This window comes from Musca domestica, unplaced genomic scaffold, assembly GCF_030504385.1.
Source record: "Musca domestica strain aabys unplaced genomic scaffold, Musca_domestica.polishedcontigs.V.1.1 42, whole genome shotgun sequence".
In the NCBI taxonomy this organism is placed as follows: domain Eukaryota; kingdom Metazoa; phylum Arthropoda; class Insecta; order Diptera; family Muscidae; genus Musca; species Musca domestica.
Window position 1 is genome coordinate 5,309,878 of NW_026712329.1, and position 18,043 is coordinate 5,327,920.

Consider the following 18,043-nt stretch of genomic DNA (forward strand, 5'->3'; position numbering starts at 1 on the left):
ATTCGTTACAACAGATTCGTGCTAAGCCTATCTCGTTCTCAAAATGCACAGTTCGACAGAAAATTTTAATCAAAAATTCCATGCTAATACTAGTGTCAAATTCGATATGACCATTTTTGAAATTAAAATATTTTATTGAAAAATTAATTGTTTTGTTTACATTTTTATACAGTTAACTCTGACACTTGCATTACGTACAAAACATGGTAGAAGAATACAGGTAGTCGCTTCGACATAGCTGCTGGGACAATGAACTGTCAAACCGATTTTGGAATTGAAAATGTTGAATGAAAAATTATTAAAATTTGTAAAAATTGTTGAGAAATGCATATTGTTACAACCTCCGATTTGCATCGTATAAGAAAATATATAAAAATGTACTTATTTTTGACAAAACAATTTTAAAATATTGACATATCAATGTTCGCAAGCGTTGATGCATCTACCTATATTCTTCTACCATGGTACAAAACCAAAATTGTATGTGGTTGTTGTTACGTTTGTTCGCAACAACACTTGCTGTTACCTGTATTATTCTACCACGCAAAACTTCATATATCGCACTAAATTTTCAGACTTTGAAGATTTTACATACTATTAATGTTTACTGGGGAGGATATTTGTAAAACCATTGCACAGCGGATACGGTTTTTCTGTCCACCACGCCTCCATATGAAAATCCTAGAAACTAACATTGACTTCAATATCAAATTTCAAAATTTTAGCTCTATCCCTTCACCCAATACCAAATTTTGTATCTCAACCCTACCCACCAGCAGTGATCCCAATATCAACTTTTCAAATTCGGTGCATCCAAAACGGAAATGCACCAAACTCAGTACCATTTAGTACAGTTCATACACTTAGTATACACTTCCATAAACTCCATTTCCAAGAATTGATACTCATACTAAATTTAATGGCTTTCCACTATACGTTCACACAATTTGAAATGGTACCAATTTTAGTACATTTCCTTTCCAAAATACCAAAGTTAACACCATTTAGTACTTTTTATTACATATTTCCAAATCCCCCGCTATGGATCAACCAAACCGCACAAAGATGATCCTGACGCCAAATTTTGGATTTCCAAGTCAATCCCTTACACAGATAACAAATTTAGTACTGTTTTCAAAACCACCCCCAAATCTCAATCCTACACACGAAAAGTGTTCCATATGCAAAATTTCAGATTTCAAGCAGTATCCGTTTACGCAATATCCAATTTAGTACCATTTAGTTACTTTTGTAAGCTTGCTGAACGCATTTCCAAAACCAACATTTAAAATTTCCAGATCTATCCGTGAAGCTAAACCACCTACTTATAACAACACTACTTCCCAAACTTTATTTGTATACCAAATGTCAAGATTTTAGCTGTATCCGTTCACAAAATACCAAAAGGTACGAAGTGTTGTGTTTTTTAGTACTTTTAATCTCACCCCAATTAAATTAAAAACAGTGCAGTTGCAGAGCGTTTAATATTTTCCAAAGCTTTGACGTTTAGAAGTACACGTTACAAAAGTATAAAAATATATAATAATAAATAAAAATCATATATTTAGAAACATTTGCTTCTTGACGAGGATTTACTTCGATCATTTCGTGTATTATCACTTTCATCGCATCCCATTACAGTTTCATCAACACTAACATCATCGTCTGGTATTTCCTCATCACTGTCATGACTGGTGCCCGTACTCATCGAAACAGACTACAATAATGTTCAAAAAATACAATACGACATTTAAACAATATAATAATACATAATCGATGTATTTGAGCTACATACCGGTGTTACTAAATCATCGCCATGTATGTCTTTATTTTTCAGATTGCCCATTGTAAATACTGAGGCACACTTATTGGCCGTTAATAGGGCTTTAACACGAAAAACATAATTTTCCACAGTCTCTCGTAAAAATGGTATTTGACTGACAATTGCCGTATTTTTAATGGCCTAATCAAGAAGAAATATTGAGTAAAGATTATTTTGCTGGAAATAAATAAATAAAACCTTACTTTAGAGTGGCAACATAAATGGTGTAAATATCTGGTAGTTGTCTGCATTGTTTTTATCAATTCACATACACGATCGGGATTTTGTCTTAAATACTTCTCAAACACAGGCAGGCCATGTTGAAGAACAAGTTTTAAGTATAAATGGGAATACTGAAAAATAAAAAATTAATAGTCTTACACAAATTATTATTAAAAAAAAAAAAAAAAAAAAAAAAAACAAGAAAATACCTTTACGAATATCTGAAAATTTCTAGGTATATCCAAACCTTGTACTATTTCCAATAGCATATTGAGTAACTTGCAACTAGATTCCCATAACTCAAGTTTGTCATTTGATTTCAAGGCATTGCTGGTAATCTTGTCATTTATTGCGGTAATAAGAATTTCACATAAACCACGAAAAAACAAAGGAAAATTAGCCCTGGAATGAAGGAAATTACTGTCAATATTAATATTTCTTTGAATACACTAACTAAATACTTCTTAAAATTTGGAAAAGATTTTAGGGATGTATCCTTGCCGCTCAAGTGTTTTGATTCATCACTGACAGCACGTAATATTTCACGTTGCCTCTTAAAATCGGAATCACGTAGGAAACCTTTGACCAACTCATCTAAATATACATTACACTGCGCACCCTTTTCCAAAAGACCTTCATAGTTAAACCACTTGCGACACAATAAAGTGCGACATAATGAACCTAAAAACAAATATATTTAAAATTGACCGAAGTTATATATTTTAATACAAAAAAATAAAATATATTTCCTTACGTATTTCATGCAATTGTCTCTCTTTGGCCTCCTTGTTGGAGAGAAAATTTAGATTTATCATCAATTGATATAGATAAACAGCCGATTTTAAATCTACCACTGAAGTTTCATAGCTAATGAAAATTGAAAAAACTTCCGCAGTTATAATGCCAACCGATTTGGTTTTTAAACTTTGGGCCTTTTTGCGTTCCAAACATACCAAAAGAGATTCTAAGTGAAAGAAGAGGAATCAGAAACAATCAATTAGGAATGTAATATAATTATACCTTTTAATTTGTTTATCCTTTGTTCACTAACAAACCACTCGGACCACGAGAAATATGCCACCAGCAATCGTAAACACAAACCAAAGCAAACTTTTAATAAATTAAACTCTTCTGTGAATAAATCAGCATGACTATACACTCGCTGGACATCTTCCAACTTTAAATTTATGGCATCGGATAGCTGTAAAACATACATTAGTTTTATAATTGAAAACATACTTCTCAAAAACCGTTTGAAGTAAAATGTGTCATCATAACTTACAACTTTCATGTCATTGTTAACAATATAGATAAATTCCGAAAGATCGCACATAAAATGACCGGGTTTGGCTATATACTGTAGGGATTGTTCAGATTGGAATTTTTGGATACCAACTACCGATTCTAATTTGCTAACAATGTCTGTGAGAATAAATCTTAACTCTAACAGACCCATCTCCGTTCCTAAACATTCCACTGGCAAAGGATATTTAATATTAAATTTTTCTTTCAATACCAATATTATGTTTGTATCCATTTGTCTGCAAAGAAAAATTATAAACATCAAGAAAAAAATGCATAGGAAAATTTTCAAATACCTGTACATTTCCTTGGGACCATATAGATTTTCAAAATTATTCTTGAAGGATGTCTTATTTTTACTGGACCCCGCCAGTTTGCTGGTTATATCAGCTGGTCGAGATGTTGTGTCATTAATATTTGTTTCATCCAAATTCATTGTTTCATTATCCACAATTTTAGTTTTATTCGTAGCCTTTTTATTGCCAGAACCTGTTGCCGCAGGGCGACCTCTGCCTGGGGCACCACTCACTAGTTTATTGCTACAATTTAAACTATCACTTATAAATTGGCATTGTGGAGGTATATAGCCTCGAGGAGCTTTTGCCAATAATTGTCTTATTTTATCTTCAATACTAATAAGATCAGCCAATCGTTGTAGAACCTTTTTTCGTATCATTTCTTCACGTTGCGTTGCAAATGAGCTAACAGTTTCACGTATCCAGTTGACACAGTGGAAATATATATCAAGAATCTTTTTTTGCATTGTTTCATCGTAATCATAGAAAATTGCATCCAAATTGGAGTCATCAAAGAAACTGGGTAATATAATGGCACAACCTAACAGGGCATTTATAATCTCTAAACTTCCCTCATAGCGTTGCATATGTAAAACACGTACCAAATTGAAAAGTGGTGACAGTACAAGGATGGACGAAATTGCTCTAAAAACTGGGGTATAGATTATAGTTAAAAGTAATTATATGTATAACTTACTCGTTGCTGGGCTTCAAAACTAATTCGGCAATATTTATGGCAATTTGTGGCAATTCACTCTCTTCCGTATTCGCATCTAATGGCGTGTTTATACATTTCATATAAACCAAACTGATGCCACTTTTAAATGAAATTAAATTAAAAATTGACTGCAAAAATTTTTATTTATGTTCTTACTGTATGGTTTCAGGATTGTGTTCAGCTACAAAACTATTTTGAAAATAATACGTCATTAGTTCACACAGCCATATGACAAATGGTATGTCTAAAAGTAAACCATTTGCACGATCATCTCCGCCTGCGGAGCATACATTTGCCAATTCATCATAGAATAAAGCCAAACATTCTGGTGAATTCATGGTTGACGATTGAATTCGAACTATATAAGAGAATATTACAAAACAAAACATTTGAAAAAGTTTTTTTTTTTTTTTTAATTTGAAATATATCTATCTATCTACCCATATAATTTGCGGCAATTTTTCCTCTACCATCCGGTAGATCACTAACAGTATTAAATGTTGTTTCAAAATCTTCAGCCTGTATGGCAGATTCTTCAACACGTGCAATGCAGTCGATTAATTGTACAGCACTTATAATACCTTGCTTTTTAACTCTAAAATTAAACATTTTTTTAAGTAAAATAAAAAATAATTCTTACAAAATCTACTTACGAATTATTACGATTAATTATTTGTTTTTTTATTAACATATCAATTTGGTCTTGCAAAGTCGTACATTCATCCAATGTAGGTGCTGGAAAGGCTATAGACGATAATAATTCCATAACAATGCGAGTTTGGGACAAAGACATTTCATGGATGTGATCTAAAAATGGCTGCATATTGAGAAAATGAAACTTGAATATAGCTCGTGCAATAATAATGGAATTGCTTACCAATAATAACATGCCCCAATTATGTATAATTCTAGGATATAATTGCCATAGATCGCGTAACATTCTAAGGGCGAAGTTGGTAGTATTTTGATTTGATTTTTCACATGTTAATTCCAATAACTTTTTCAATATTAGTTTTTGAACTGATTCTGAAATATCAAAAAATGACCTAGGAACAAGTTTAAGTTATGATATGTACTATAAATCCTTTTGATTTTAATTCTGTTTTCAACTTACCCACAAGATATCCTGGCAAAATCAACAACAGATTTATGTTTATCTCGGAGAAAACCATTTATTATTTGCATCAAAATATGCCAGTGATATTCCAATACTGGAGCATACCTATTACGTATATCTTGAACCACAGATGTAGATAAATGACGGACATGGCGACGTAACTTAGAGGGAAAATTATTATAATTTGTTGTTTTGTGGAGAAAGAAAATATTTTCAACGCGAACTCCTGAGATACTTACAATATTTTCAATATATAATGAGTTGTCTTCTCTTATGTGTATCAATAACAAAATAATAACAAAATCGATTGCCCTGCAAGAATGTAAATGTAAAGAAAGTCCTAAAGTCGGGCGGGGCCGATTTTATGATACCCTACACCACTTTGCTAATTTAGTTGAGCTCCATAAAACAATAAAACGTTTTTTTTATAATTATAATTTAAAATTCAAAGGACTAAATATGCCGAAGCATTTGTATCTTTTAAATTCGGACTTGTATTGCCCATTTGGTGCAAAATTAAGTTGAAATCGGATAAAGATATATATGGGAGCTATATCCAAATCTGAACCGACCCGATACAATTTGGCAAAGATATTTCTGAGCTGTATTTGATATATTTCCATGAATATCGTAGTTACGGAGTGCATATTACGGCTGTGGGTAACAAATACAACAAATCGGATGAATAATATATATGGGAGCTATAGCTATATCTGAACCGATCTTCACCAAATTTGGCATACTACCTTCTAGACTTAATTCAATCGTATGTGCCAAATTCCATCCCATTTGGCCAAATATTAAACGTTTGGTGCACAATAAAAGGTAAATCGGACGAAGTTATATATGGGAGCTATATCCAAATCTGCACCGATCTCGATAAAATTTAGCAAAGGTATTTCTGAGCTGTATTTGATATATTTTCCCTGAATAACGATGTTACAGAGTGCATATTACGGCTGTGGGTAACAAATACAACAAATCGGATGAACCATATATATGGGAGCTATAGCTATATCTGAACCGATCTTCACAAAATTTGGCATACCACCTTCTATACTCAATTCGGTCGTATGTGCCAAATCCCATCCCATTTGGGCAAATATTAGATGTTTGGTGCACATTAAAAGGTAAATCGGACGAAGTTACGAAGGACGAATATGGGAGCTATATCCAAGTCTGAACCGATCTCGATAAAATTAAGCAAATGTTTTTCTGAGCTGCATTTGATATATTTACCCAAATATTGTTGTTACAGAGGGCATATTACGGCTGCGAAGGACAAAAATAACAAATCGGATGAACAATATATATGGGAGCTATAGCTATATCTGAACCGATTTCGATCAAATTTGTCATATTTATTTTCAGGCCTAATTTGGTTGTATGTGCAAAATTCCACACTATTCGGGCTGATAATACACGTTTGGTGCACAATAAATATATATGGGAGCTATATCTAAATTTTTACGGATTATCTCCAATTCCAATAGGGTTCGTCCTTGGGCAAACAAATGTTGTTTGGAAAATTTCATCTCAATCGGATAATAAATGCGACCTGCATTTTGTTCACAAGAATACATGGACAGACGGACGGACTGACACGTATAAATCAACTCAGAAAGTGATTCTATGCAGATCATCAAAAGGAACTATTTGTCTATCTCGTTTCCTTTTGCCTGTTACAAACAAATGCACAAAGACATAATACCCTGACCACCTTGTGGTGTAGGGTATAATATCTCTACTCAGATATACCAATTTTATACTTGCTTGAAATTTGATGATTTTGTGGAAGCTATAGTTTTTTGCCATATTGAATAGAATTTTTTGGAACGCGTAAATCCCTGTTCTATATAACTGAACAATTCCAATTGCAATTGTTTATCTTTGGCCAATGTTGTTGAATCGTTCTCATTCCAATTGAGAATTTCACGTAATGTACTGACCAGCTGTAGATATTTAAAAAATAATCACAAGCTTTTTTCTTGTATTTTCAATTTGTAGCTTACCTCTTTCATATTATCCTCATTGTCTTCTGCAAGTATTTTCAATAGAAATTTCACAAGAAGTGGAAGTGTCTATATGATAAAAAAAATAGGAATTTTTGCTTGTAAATGTTTTATTATCTCTAATAAGCAAAAATTAAAGTGGCATATTACCGATTAATCCTAATCTACATTGCCTTGCATGCAAAATAGTTCAATTTAAGAAAGATAAATGTGAGAGTTCGTTTTAGAAAAAACTAGTTTTATTACTTACCTTTTTTGGACAATGCCCATTTTTTATAAACTCCAAAATCTTTGCCCTTAATATTCCTTGTACATTTGAGGATAGATTTAAATTGATCAAAGTCTGAATATTAACAGTTTTAAACAGTTCCAAACTATTTGCCATATTATCACTAAAATACATGTAAAAGATATTTCGCAATGGTATAACCAAAAAATAACTGTTTCTTATAAGGAAGGCTTCCAAATACTCACATCAATAACAGGGCAAACTCGTCGTGTTTAGTGGGTGCTAATATTATTTCTGCATTTGAAACAATATCCCATTTTGATTGGTCCAAGGCCTTTTCAAATATTTTCTTAATGCGATTGTAAATTATGTCGCTATGAGTGCACGCAACATGTTGCAGTTGAGCCAACATGAGTGGTAACAATGGAACATTTATGGTCGAAGTAAAAGTAGGTTTTTCAATCGCAGTTTTCTCGATTTTGTCCAATAGTAAATCCAGTACACGATCGCGTAGAGATTCAATCATAAAAAAATTTACTATCATACTGTGCTGGGATTGATAAACACTATCCTCCCCCGGTATACTTATAGTACATCCTGTCAACAACTTCAATCCAAATTTTGGCCATGAATCACGAAGACCATTTCTAAACATTTCATAGTTGTCTTTAAAATTCTGATTTCTATCCAGTAAATCGCGTAATCTACTGACAAAGGCTACATGATCACAAGCTGTAATAAAGGAATTTATTAAAAAATGGAGAGCATGATCAAAAGTTTCAACTTACACAAAACAAAATTCTCTCCCTCATCCAATTGTACGCCGGCTTTCATAAGGACCAGTTCGAAATATGTATTTGGTGGTCTCTGTGAACTGTTCAAGCGAGACTGTGTCCTTCCCAATGTAGCTGCAATAGTGCTCCTTTGTGACAAATATCTTTGAGTGGGCTCTTGTGATGCGGGAATATTCTCTTCGCTGCTGTACACTTCTTCGACATTTTGAACTTCACAATCATTGGTTTTATCATTTTCATTTTGTATGCGCTTGAAAGTAAACAAACAATTCATAAAATATTTCACAATTTCGCGCCTACATTCACAGGAAGACTTACTGGTATTTTAATTGTGGAGTTCTCGTCAATTGTATTAAGGGCTCGTTTGCCATCATTCGAATCTGTACTCTTGGTCCTAGTGGATTTTCCAAATTTCCGGTTTCTGTACATATTTAATACATCAGAAATAAACCATACAAATCAAATCAAAGCGGGAAAACCCATGGATTTTCTTGTGGATCTGCGAATGAGAGCGTGGGAAACCAAAATGAAAGACGTCCCGAACGAATCAAATAAGAAAGGCAAAAAGGAAAGCCGATAAGAAAATAAAGAGAAAGCAAAATCACCGAAGTACCTCTTTTGTTTACGAATGAGATATGAGGAAAATACAATCAGCTGGAAACATAAGTAAACGTGGAACTGGTTGAGTCAAAAATATAATATCGTAGCTTCACTGCAATCGAAACGGCGTAATGAAATAGTTCTTGTGCTTAAAGATACGTTTACATTGAAGAAATTTATATGTATATAAATATGCAACAAGTTTGTTTTCACATTTTCCTCATTTTAAAATGGTCTATATAGCTCGAAAAATGAATGAAATGCCTGTATTTTCTCTCATTAACATGACCCAAACTATTCAATCTTTCAATTCAATCTTTAGTATAAGAAAACATATAAAAATCCGCTTTTATTTGAAAAAACATTTAAATTTTTTTGACATATCAATGCTCCCAAGCATGGCAGAAGAATATAGGTAGATGCATCAACGCTTGGGAGCATTGATATGTCAAAAAAAATTAAATGTTTTTTCAAATATAAGTAGATTTTCATATACTTTCATATACTACGTCATTCGGAGGCTATTATAAGTCGTGTTTTTCAACAATTTTTACAAATTTAAATAATTTTTCATTTAACATTTTCAATTCTAAAATTGGTTTGACAGTTCATTGTCCAAGCAGCTGTGTCGACGCATCTACCTATATTCTTCTACCATGGCTCCCAAGCGTTGATGCATCTACCTGTATTCTTCTGCCATGGTAGGGCTATGATACCATATGATTTTAATTTTTTTATTTTCTTGGCTAAATATGTCATCTTTATTTGTTTATGTATGTGTTTTCTTTTCAATAACAAAAAATTCTTCAGAAAATAATCAAATTCGGGTGTTTTCAAAATGTTTATTTCAGCGTATGCATCGACAAAATCTAGAGTTTTTGTAGTGAAATAATCTTTATGAGATATATAGAACCTGATTTTGAAAAGAAGTGTTGACCTTTTGTCGATGCATACGTTGAAATAAACATTTTGAAAACACCCGAATTTGAATGTTTTCTGAACAATTTTATTGTTATTGAAAAGAAAATACATACATAAACAAATAAAAATGACATATTAAGCCAAGAAAATAAAAAAATTTAAATCATATGGTTTCATAGCCCTACCTTGATATCATTGTACCATGGGTATACCCTTTTTTGATATAAAATTTCTCTGCAGGGCAAAGTGAACATATTTTTTGCCTAATAATAGAAAAAAATCGCCCTTGTACTTAACAAAACGCCAAAGGCGATGGTTCGAAAACTTTTTTTGCAGTAAAGAAATAACGACACCGCATTAGATATTACTTTATGTATGTATGCTGTTTGGTTTCAACTTGAGAGGGATGTTGCATTTTCCAGGATTTTCCAGTGATTGCTTGAAATGTTTATAGAATAGGACCAACAGCTAACATTTATACATTTAAAGGAATGATGTGAAAACATTAAAATTAAATATTTTAAGAACTATTTTTTAAGAACTATACCCATGGTACAATGATATCAAGGTAGGGCATTGATACCATATGATTTTAATTTTTTTATTTTCTTGCCTTAATATGTCATCTTTATTTGTTTATGTATGTGTTTTCTTTTAAATAACAAAAAAATTGTTCAGAAAATATTCAAATTCGGGTGTTTTCAAAATGTTTATTTCAACGTATGCATCGACAAAATCTAGAGTTTTTGTAGCGAAATAATCCTTAAGAGATATATAGTATATATATAGTATATATTTTGAAAAAAGTGTTGACCTTTAATTCAGTTATCGCGTTTTCAATTATTTATTCAAAATAAATGCAACAAGTTGTTTGCTTTTTTATTGTTTTGATACTAATTCTGACATTACAAGCCAAACAGTTAGACCTCTATACTTGCAATTTTTTAAAAGTTGTACCATGGGTATACCCTTTTTTGATATAAAATTTCTCTGCAGGGCAAAGTGAACATATTTTTTGCTCAAATAATAGAAAAAAATCGCCCTTGTACTTAACAAAACGCCAAAGGCGATGGTTCGAAAACTTTTTTTGCAGTAAAGAAATAACGACACCGCATTAGATATTACTTTATGTATGTATGCTGTTTGGTTTCAACTTGAGAGGGATGTTGCCTTTTCCAGGATTTTCCAGTGATTGCTTGAAATGTTTATAGAATAGGACCAACAGCTAACATTTATACATTTAAAGGAATGATGTGAAAACATTAAAATTAAATATTTTAAGAACTATTTTTCTGCATTTTCAATTTAATAATCCAAATTTTAATTGTTGAAATTAAAATAATTTATTGAAAATTAATTATTTTGTTTACATTTTTGGACACATAACTCTGACACTTGTATTACGTACAAAAACAAATTTGTATGTGGTTGTTGTTACGATTGTTGTACAACAACACTTGCTGTTACCTGTATTTTTCTATCATGTACTGTACCATGCATATATGCGTTTATTTTAACTATATGAAAATTGTTGAGAAAATATTGAAATTCAGTTTTGATAAAAATTCGTAGTACAACGTATATATGGACCATGGTATAATTATTTCAGGTAGAAGCGATTCCCAGCTGCTCTGATTCTATAGTAATACTATAACAATTCGCTATTAATAATCAATTCGCCAGCGATGACTTAAGCCAGTCAAAGAAAGCTTTTTATGTACTTCTACCTTTACTTCATTGTTATGGAAATTTAAATTTCTTTTTCTACATTTGATACATATTAATGCCATGTTTACGTTAAAACTTTTTGCAGGGTTAACCTACTTCAAGAGGATTTATTTGAAGTATAAGTAATGGATATGACAATTTTAATCCATATCCAGTGGGTTAACCCATTTATATGTAAACGTACTGTAAGAACCCTTAATACGATCATAGAACAATACGCTCTAACCTCTTCTGTATTTAATTTATATTTGTAGGATCCATTACAAATAAACTGCATTTTTGGAGCCAGGTTTTCGTCATGGCCACCAGTGGATCACAGATATGAGCATTTTCATTCATAATTTTATAAATAATTTTGTTGTTAAATTCGTTCCGTTTTTCTTTCTGTCACACAATTGAAAAAAAGTATTAAATGTGAAATTTCGATGTTCTGAATCAACCTGTAGTCTCGGGGAAAATCGATGTTATCGATAATTAGAAACGTTGCTAACTTCACGAAAGTCAAAAACTCGTCCATTTCGTCTTTAACTGTATCACTGGCTAGAAGAACTCTGGTTCAGCGCTGCTCAAAATAAACAAAGATTTGAATACCTCGACCAGATTTCTACATAAAATGGTAATTATCAATCTCAAAAAAACCAAATTAAATTAAACATGAAACATATTTGTGAGTAAATATGATTATTTTCTGTTTATTGATACACGTGTCCCCTAAAAGATAACCTAACCTCACTTTCTATTCTGTAGGCTGCTGCTGGCAAAGATATTGAGAAACCCCAAGGTGCTGATTCCTCCTCGGTTCACCGCATCCGTATCACTTTGACCTCCAGGAATGTACGTTCCTTGGAAAATGTGTGCCGTGATTTGATCAATGGCGCCAAGAACCAAAACTTGCGTGTCAAGGTATGTTGCGTCCATTGTAGTTAGTAGTTTATTGGGTAGAACATGCATTTACCTGGAGGTTTTGTTTCTTTGAAAAACTTAATCTAGTCATATTAAATGCTATAGTAATTTTTACTTGAATTGGACATTAATTCCAACTTATCTTTCACGAATTGGGAGTATTTTATGATTCAAGTTATAACTACAAATTCTTCATTTTTTCATCAAAAGGTATTGTTGGTAATATATTAAAATGTTTTTATTTTTAGGGTCCCGTACGCATGCCAACCAAAACTTTGCGCATCACCACGCGTAAGACTCCTTGTGGTGAAGGTTCCAAGACTTGGGATCGTTTCCAGGTAGGTTATCATCTTACATATCAAATGCATGCTTAATACTTGCATTTGGCAAATCTGATATCGGCTTTAGTGTGGAAGTTCTTAGAATTTTCTGATTATCTTCGGCCAGTATCTATGCGATTTGCTTAGATCAAACGAACTCTCATAGTCCCTTTGGTAGATTATCAACTTCCTTATGGCTCTCCGAGTTTTACAAAAAAATAAAATAAATCATTTTAAAATTGTATTTGAAGAGTGATGATTGTAAATATAAATTCTCGTTTATTTTTAGATGAGAATCCACAAGCGCATCATCGATTTGCATTCTCCCTCTGAGATCGTTAAGAAGATCACCTCCATTAACATTGAACCTGGCGTAGAAGTTGAGGTCACAATTGCCAACTAAATACACTTTACATCGGTATAGATGTATATGATACAAGATAATTCTTTTTAATAAAAGATGACTAAACTGTAAAAATTGGTTTCATTAACAAAGGCTATATTGTTAGCCGATATAACGAGCATTCATTTACTAGAAAATTCCTAGATGTAATAAGGGTAAGGGTCATAATCAATGGTAATTTTAGAATCAATGTATTTATACATTCATAATTAGCTTAGAGTTAAAGTTCTTTAGATCTTCAGAGATGTCGGTTGGTCAAGTTCGAAGACAATGTTCTCCATTTGTGTAAAAAATAACTGAAAACAATGAGTACATGTTTCACTTTATTCTAATACAAGAAAATGCCCGATACATCGTATGTAGAGGATTTGGAATGTGAAAAGTATTAAATAAAAGACCACCCTTTCAACTCACAAGTTAAATCACTAATTTAAATACACATCGAAAATAGTTGCTGTGCATATGATAAATTCATACGTATATACAAAATGGTACTTTTCTGTCTAATAAATTTCTAAAAATGTTTGCATAGATTTTGTAGCTTTATTTTTCATCATTTGTAAAATATGACTAAATTATACATCTTTCGCAGTGATTAACGAAATTCATAATTCTTTTCCTACTCTATATATGTTTTCCTACAATCTATAAATTACTTAGTAGAGCTCTTAAACTTTCCAAAACCATCTACTCATGTCAACCCTATTTACACGAATTGATTCTCACACTAAATTTCATGTCACATAATTTTAAATAGTACCAAATATGCATTTTAGTATTTATGAATATGTTTTGTTTGAATTTCGAAAAACTTTTTACTTTGTCCAGCATACATAACATTAAAAACTCTCACTCAAAATTTAAGATTTCCTGCGTTATTCCTTCTCCAAATACTAAAGTTAGTACTTTTTTGTATTTTTCGTGCTTTTTAGTACGTATTTCCAGGGGATTCGTATCAACCAACCCGCACAAAAGTTCATTATAATGCGAAATTTTAGACTTCAAACTCAATCCCTTACCCGAAAAACAAATTTAGAACCATTCAGTACTTTTTAGTATGTATTACCAAAACAATATCCAAATTTCAACCATACACACAAACAGTGATCCTAATGCCAAATTTAAGATTTCTAGCGGTATCCATTCGAGCAATACCAAATTTAGTACCATTCGGTGTCTTTCGTGCACAAAAGTACGAATTTCCAAAACTATGTACCTGAATTCCTCAATCCTACAATGTAATAGAAATCTTATTTTCAAGTTTCAGGATCTCAACTCTATTGGTTCTCCAAAAATTTAAATTGTACCAGTTTAAGTACAATTTGGTACATATAAGTACGAATTTCCAAAACTACATACAAAAAGATTTATCAAATTTGATATAAATATATATTAGACCGATTTATGCCAAAACGAATTGAAGTATTTTTATGGCATACCTGATTTTTTAGTATGGATAACCGTTGTAATGTTTATCTTACGTTGATTTTACGATTACCCGAAAACAAAAAATGACCAAAATTGAAATTGAATTATAATTGATATTATTTAATTATATGAATATACATAAATAAAAAACCATTGAATAAATAGAAAAAACTATCAAAATAAGTAGAAATACTTTTATATACGGGTAAAATGTAAACTATATAAACCTCGATATTTTAACAAAATATTTGCATTGGAATGTGTACATTAAACATCATAATACATATATTTGTGCAATCAGTAATAATCGGGAACAGGAGCACAAGCTATTTTAACAAAATCCGTATAACGTACCATGCTGTTGTTACCAACATTGGCTTCACGGAAAATGTTATCAACCTAGAAAAATAAAAATTAATTAGTATCCTTAGCGATGTAACTTATCACTTACCTCTCTAACCGACAACCCTTCGCCCCATGTTTGTAACAAATTACGCAATTGACGAGCTGGAATTAAACCAGTATTGTGTGTATCTGAAGCTTTGAAGGCAGCTATTACTTCATCGGGCAGATTCTCAACTTTTGTGTGTTGGTGCATAATTTCCAAGAAATCGGCAAAACTCATTTTACCATTTTTCTTCTTCAAATAACCCACCAACTCTTGTATGGTCGGGGATAGGCCCAATGATCTCATAATAACGGTCAACTCATCTAAGGTCGTAATCTGACCGGAACGAGCAAACAAATAAAAACATTCACGGAACTCTAAAAGAAAATCAGACAGATTAGTTCAACTGTGAAATGTATACAAGTGCAATACAAAAACTAAACAGGTGGTTGAGCAATGACATGTTAACTTTCTCCACGCACCAATTGTTCATATTTGGTATGCATGCTATCACTGCGATAAAAAATCTATTTATGTTCTCTAAAACTCACCATCAATATCTTGTTCCTTGAAGTAGCGAGCCTAAAACAAAATAAAAAAACAATTTTTTTACGATAACATTTATCTGTAGGAACATTTAGCAATGATTTCATCAACAAAATTGATACGAATCTAATATGTATAAATAGCCGTTTGTTTTCTTACCATTATCTTATTGTAATAAATAAAATGGGTTAAAAAAGAAGTAAAATGAATGAAGACCAACTTATATTTTTTTAAAAAATGAAAGAAAATAAAATTAAATATAGTCGATATAGGTTTCCAACCAAATGTGTCCAATCCTATTCACTTGATCTATCTTCTTGTACCTGCGTGAAGTTAGCAACGTTGCTAGCATCGATAACATCGAATTTCACCAAAACTACAGGGTGACTTGGAACATCGAAATTTCACATTTAATACTTTTTTCATCTACCCAGTGTCTCTTTTTTTAACAACATAAGATGCCATATGTTAGTTCCACCTAAATTGGGGATTATGTTTAAAAATTCCCTAATTACATGTGACACAATGGAAGAATTATGTCACTTTATTGAATTAAAGTAAAGTGCCGCGTACACGGTCAAAATTCAGTTTTGTGGTGTTTGTGAAAAATTTTATGTATGCGTCACACCTACGATGCATGAAGCAAAATCAGATTTTTTTAATTTTTCTCGTGCATGACGTTCGATTTTGACATGTGTGCGGTTAAGTGATCATCCATATTCTCACTTGTGAGATCTTTTTTTTTAAAGCGAATGGGTGTATAGATAATGCCAGATAATGAGAAAATTTTTTTTGAGTTGTTGGAAGTTTAGCGGTCGTTGCCAGCACTTTGGGGTGTTCATCCATATTCCATGGTCATCCATATTCTCATTTGTGATTCTTTTTTTACGTGAATGGGTGTATAGATACTAAGAAAAAAAATTGTTTCAGTTGCTGGAAGTTTGCCGGTATTTGCCAGCACTTTGGGATGTTAAACGTAAAAATATAACAATCGGGTTATTAAAGAAAATCAATGTGAAATATTGATGCCGAAATACCGAAAATTAATTGGAGTCTTACCCAGGCTTAGTTATTGCCCATAAGTGAAGCTATCCATTAAAAAAATAAAATAAAATCGTTTGCCGATGACACTCTTAACATAACACCCTATACATAAGTAGTTTGGCATCATGGCCAATTTGATATTAATATGCCTATGGTAAATCACCTTATTTTAAATAAACATTCCCAGCTCTACATTTTCTGTACTTAACTTTGTCAAATTTCACTGCAAAGAAAACAGGTTCCATTTCTGATTTGTGTGTATACAATAGATTTGTAAATATAAATTTTGACATAGAAATGGTATAAATTAAAAAAAAATGTAAACATGTGATGGCATGACTTAACCTTCTTAGTTGTACCCATCGTTCAATAAGGAGGTAGAACAGCTTCGTAAAACTACAGTTAATATAGCCTAAAGCTGCAAGTACATAAGAAGCTTGAAGACATGGCTAGGCATATTTTGTAACATTTCATAAAGGGAGTACAGAGCCGCACTAAAATCCTGCCGTCATTATCCATTATAACTTGACATTAATATGCCTAGCCTTGACTTCAAGCCTTTTATGTACTTGCACCCTAAGGCTATGCCCGCTTCCTGTCAGACTCATTCAAATTTATATACAAGTTATTTTCATTTTTTTCATGTTTTTTCTAATTTTAAAAATGAGAATGAAAAATGAATGATTTTCTCTTAAAATATGTTCCAAACAATCTTTAAATTTAATGGATAAACTGGTTGATAGGTTTAATGCGCGAGCCGCAATGTACGTGTCTTCCAATCATTGGTTTTTAAAATCGGTTGTTTTACCTTTTCAAAACAATAAATACATACCCAAAATCGGCAGAAGTCGGGCAAACTTAGAAAAAAAATAGTAATCAGCTGGTAGCTCTACCTTACGTTTTTATTGTACTATGGTTGTACCACTATTATACATAGCAATTTTTAGTTTATAGCAATATTAATTTAATAAATTCATAGCAGAATGAACGTACTATATCTTATTGGGTGTAACGTGCTATTTTCGAAATAACAAGATTAGGGACAGGGAAAAGACTCAGAACCTCTACTTGTGTTTGTTTAATCGGTGACACATGTTATGAAATAATGCTGTAATACACTTTGTGCATATCAAATTAAACACACTCTCTGCTCTGTTGATGTGCTTGTTCTTTCGTTTTGAGTACACATTTGTCTTTTAATTTCTCCCATACAACTTGGTTTAATCCAAAGATGCCATGTCGCTTGCCGA

At 32.0% G+C, this 18,043-nt stretch overlaps 3 protein-coding genes across 4 annotated transcripts; 1 reads left to right on the forward strand and 2 right to left on the reverse strand.

The window, feature by feature from the left end:
* Window positions 1-1,465: 1,465 nt before the first annotated feature.
* LOC101901329 (Fanconi anemia group D2 protein) lies at window positions 1,466-9,140 on the reverse strand. Of its 2 annotated transcripts, XM_059127060.1 has the most exons (23): window positions 9,126-9,140; window positions 8,831-9,011; window positions 8,507-8,762; window positions 7,964-8,450; window positions 7,740-7,881; window positions 7,490-7,558; window positions 7,251-7,429; window positions 5,717-5,789; window positions 5,475-5,638; window positions 5,238-5,406; window positions 5,014-5,177; window positions 4,801-4,955; window positions 4,517-4,718; window positions 4,340-4,459; window positions 3,643-4,287; window positions 3,327-3,585; window positions 3,065-3,245; window positions 2,799-3,008; window positions 2,506-2,725; window positions 2,254-2,446; window positions 2,026-2,175; window positions 1,796-1,963; window positions 1,466-1,717 (listed from the first exon to the last, which is right to left on the reverse strand). In XM_059127060.1, the coding sequence occupies exons 2-23, from the start codon at window positions 8,939-8,941 to the stop codon at window positions 1,565-1,567; spliced, it is 4,470 nt and encodes a 1,489-aa protein (XP_058983043.1). In that variant the 5' UTR covers window positions 8,942-9,011; window positions 9,126-9,140; the 3' UTR covers window positions 1,466-1,564. The 2 variants fall into 2 exon arrangements, with proteins under 2 accessions (XP_058983043.1, XP_058983042.1); XM_059127059.1 differs by lacking the exon at window positions 9,126-9,140 and having other exon boundaries at window positions 8,831-9,056.
* Window positions 9,141-12,217: 3,077 nt separating this feature from the next.
* On the forward strand, window positions 12,218-13,462 carry LOC101888042 (small ribosomal subunit protein uS10). Its single transcript, XM_005191748.4, has 4 exons — window positions 12,218-12,377; window positions 12,509-12,664; window positions 12,913-13,002; window positions 13,274-13,462. Exons 1-4 carry the CDS (start codon window positions 12,375-12,377, stop codon window positions 13,385-13,387), a joined length of 363 nt encoding a protein of 120 aa, XP_005191805.1. The 5' UTR covers window positions 12,218-12,374; the 3' UTR covers window positions 13,388-13,462.
* Window positions 13,463-14,908: 1,446 nt separating this feature from the next.
* LOC101888224 (calmodulin-like protein 4) lies at window positions 14,909-16,094 on the reverse strand. Its single transcript, XM_020039702.2, has 4 exons — window positions 15,909-16,094; window positions 15,755-15,785; window positions 15,267-15,580; window positions 14,909-15,214 (listed from the first exon to the last, which is right to left on the reverse strand). Exons 1-4 carry the CDS (start codon window positions 15,909-15,911, stop codon window positions 15,113-15,115), a joined length of 450 nt encoding a protein of 149 aa, XP_019895261.1. The 5' UTR covers window positions 15,912-16,094; the 3' UTR covers window positions 14,909-15,112.
* Between the last annotated feature and the right edge of the window lie 1,949 nt (window positions 16,095-18,043).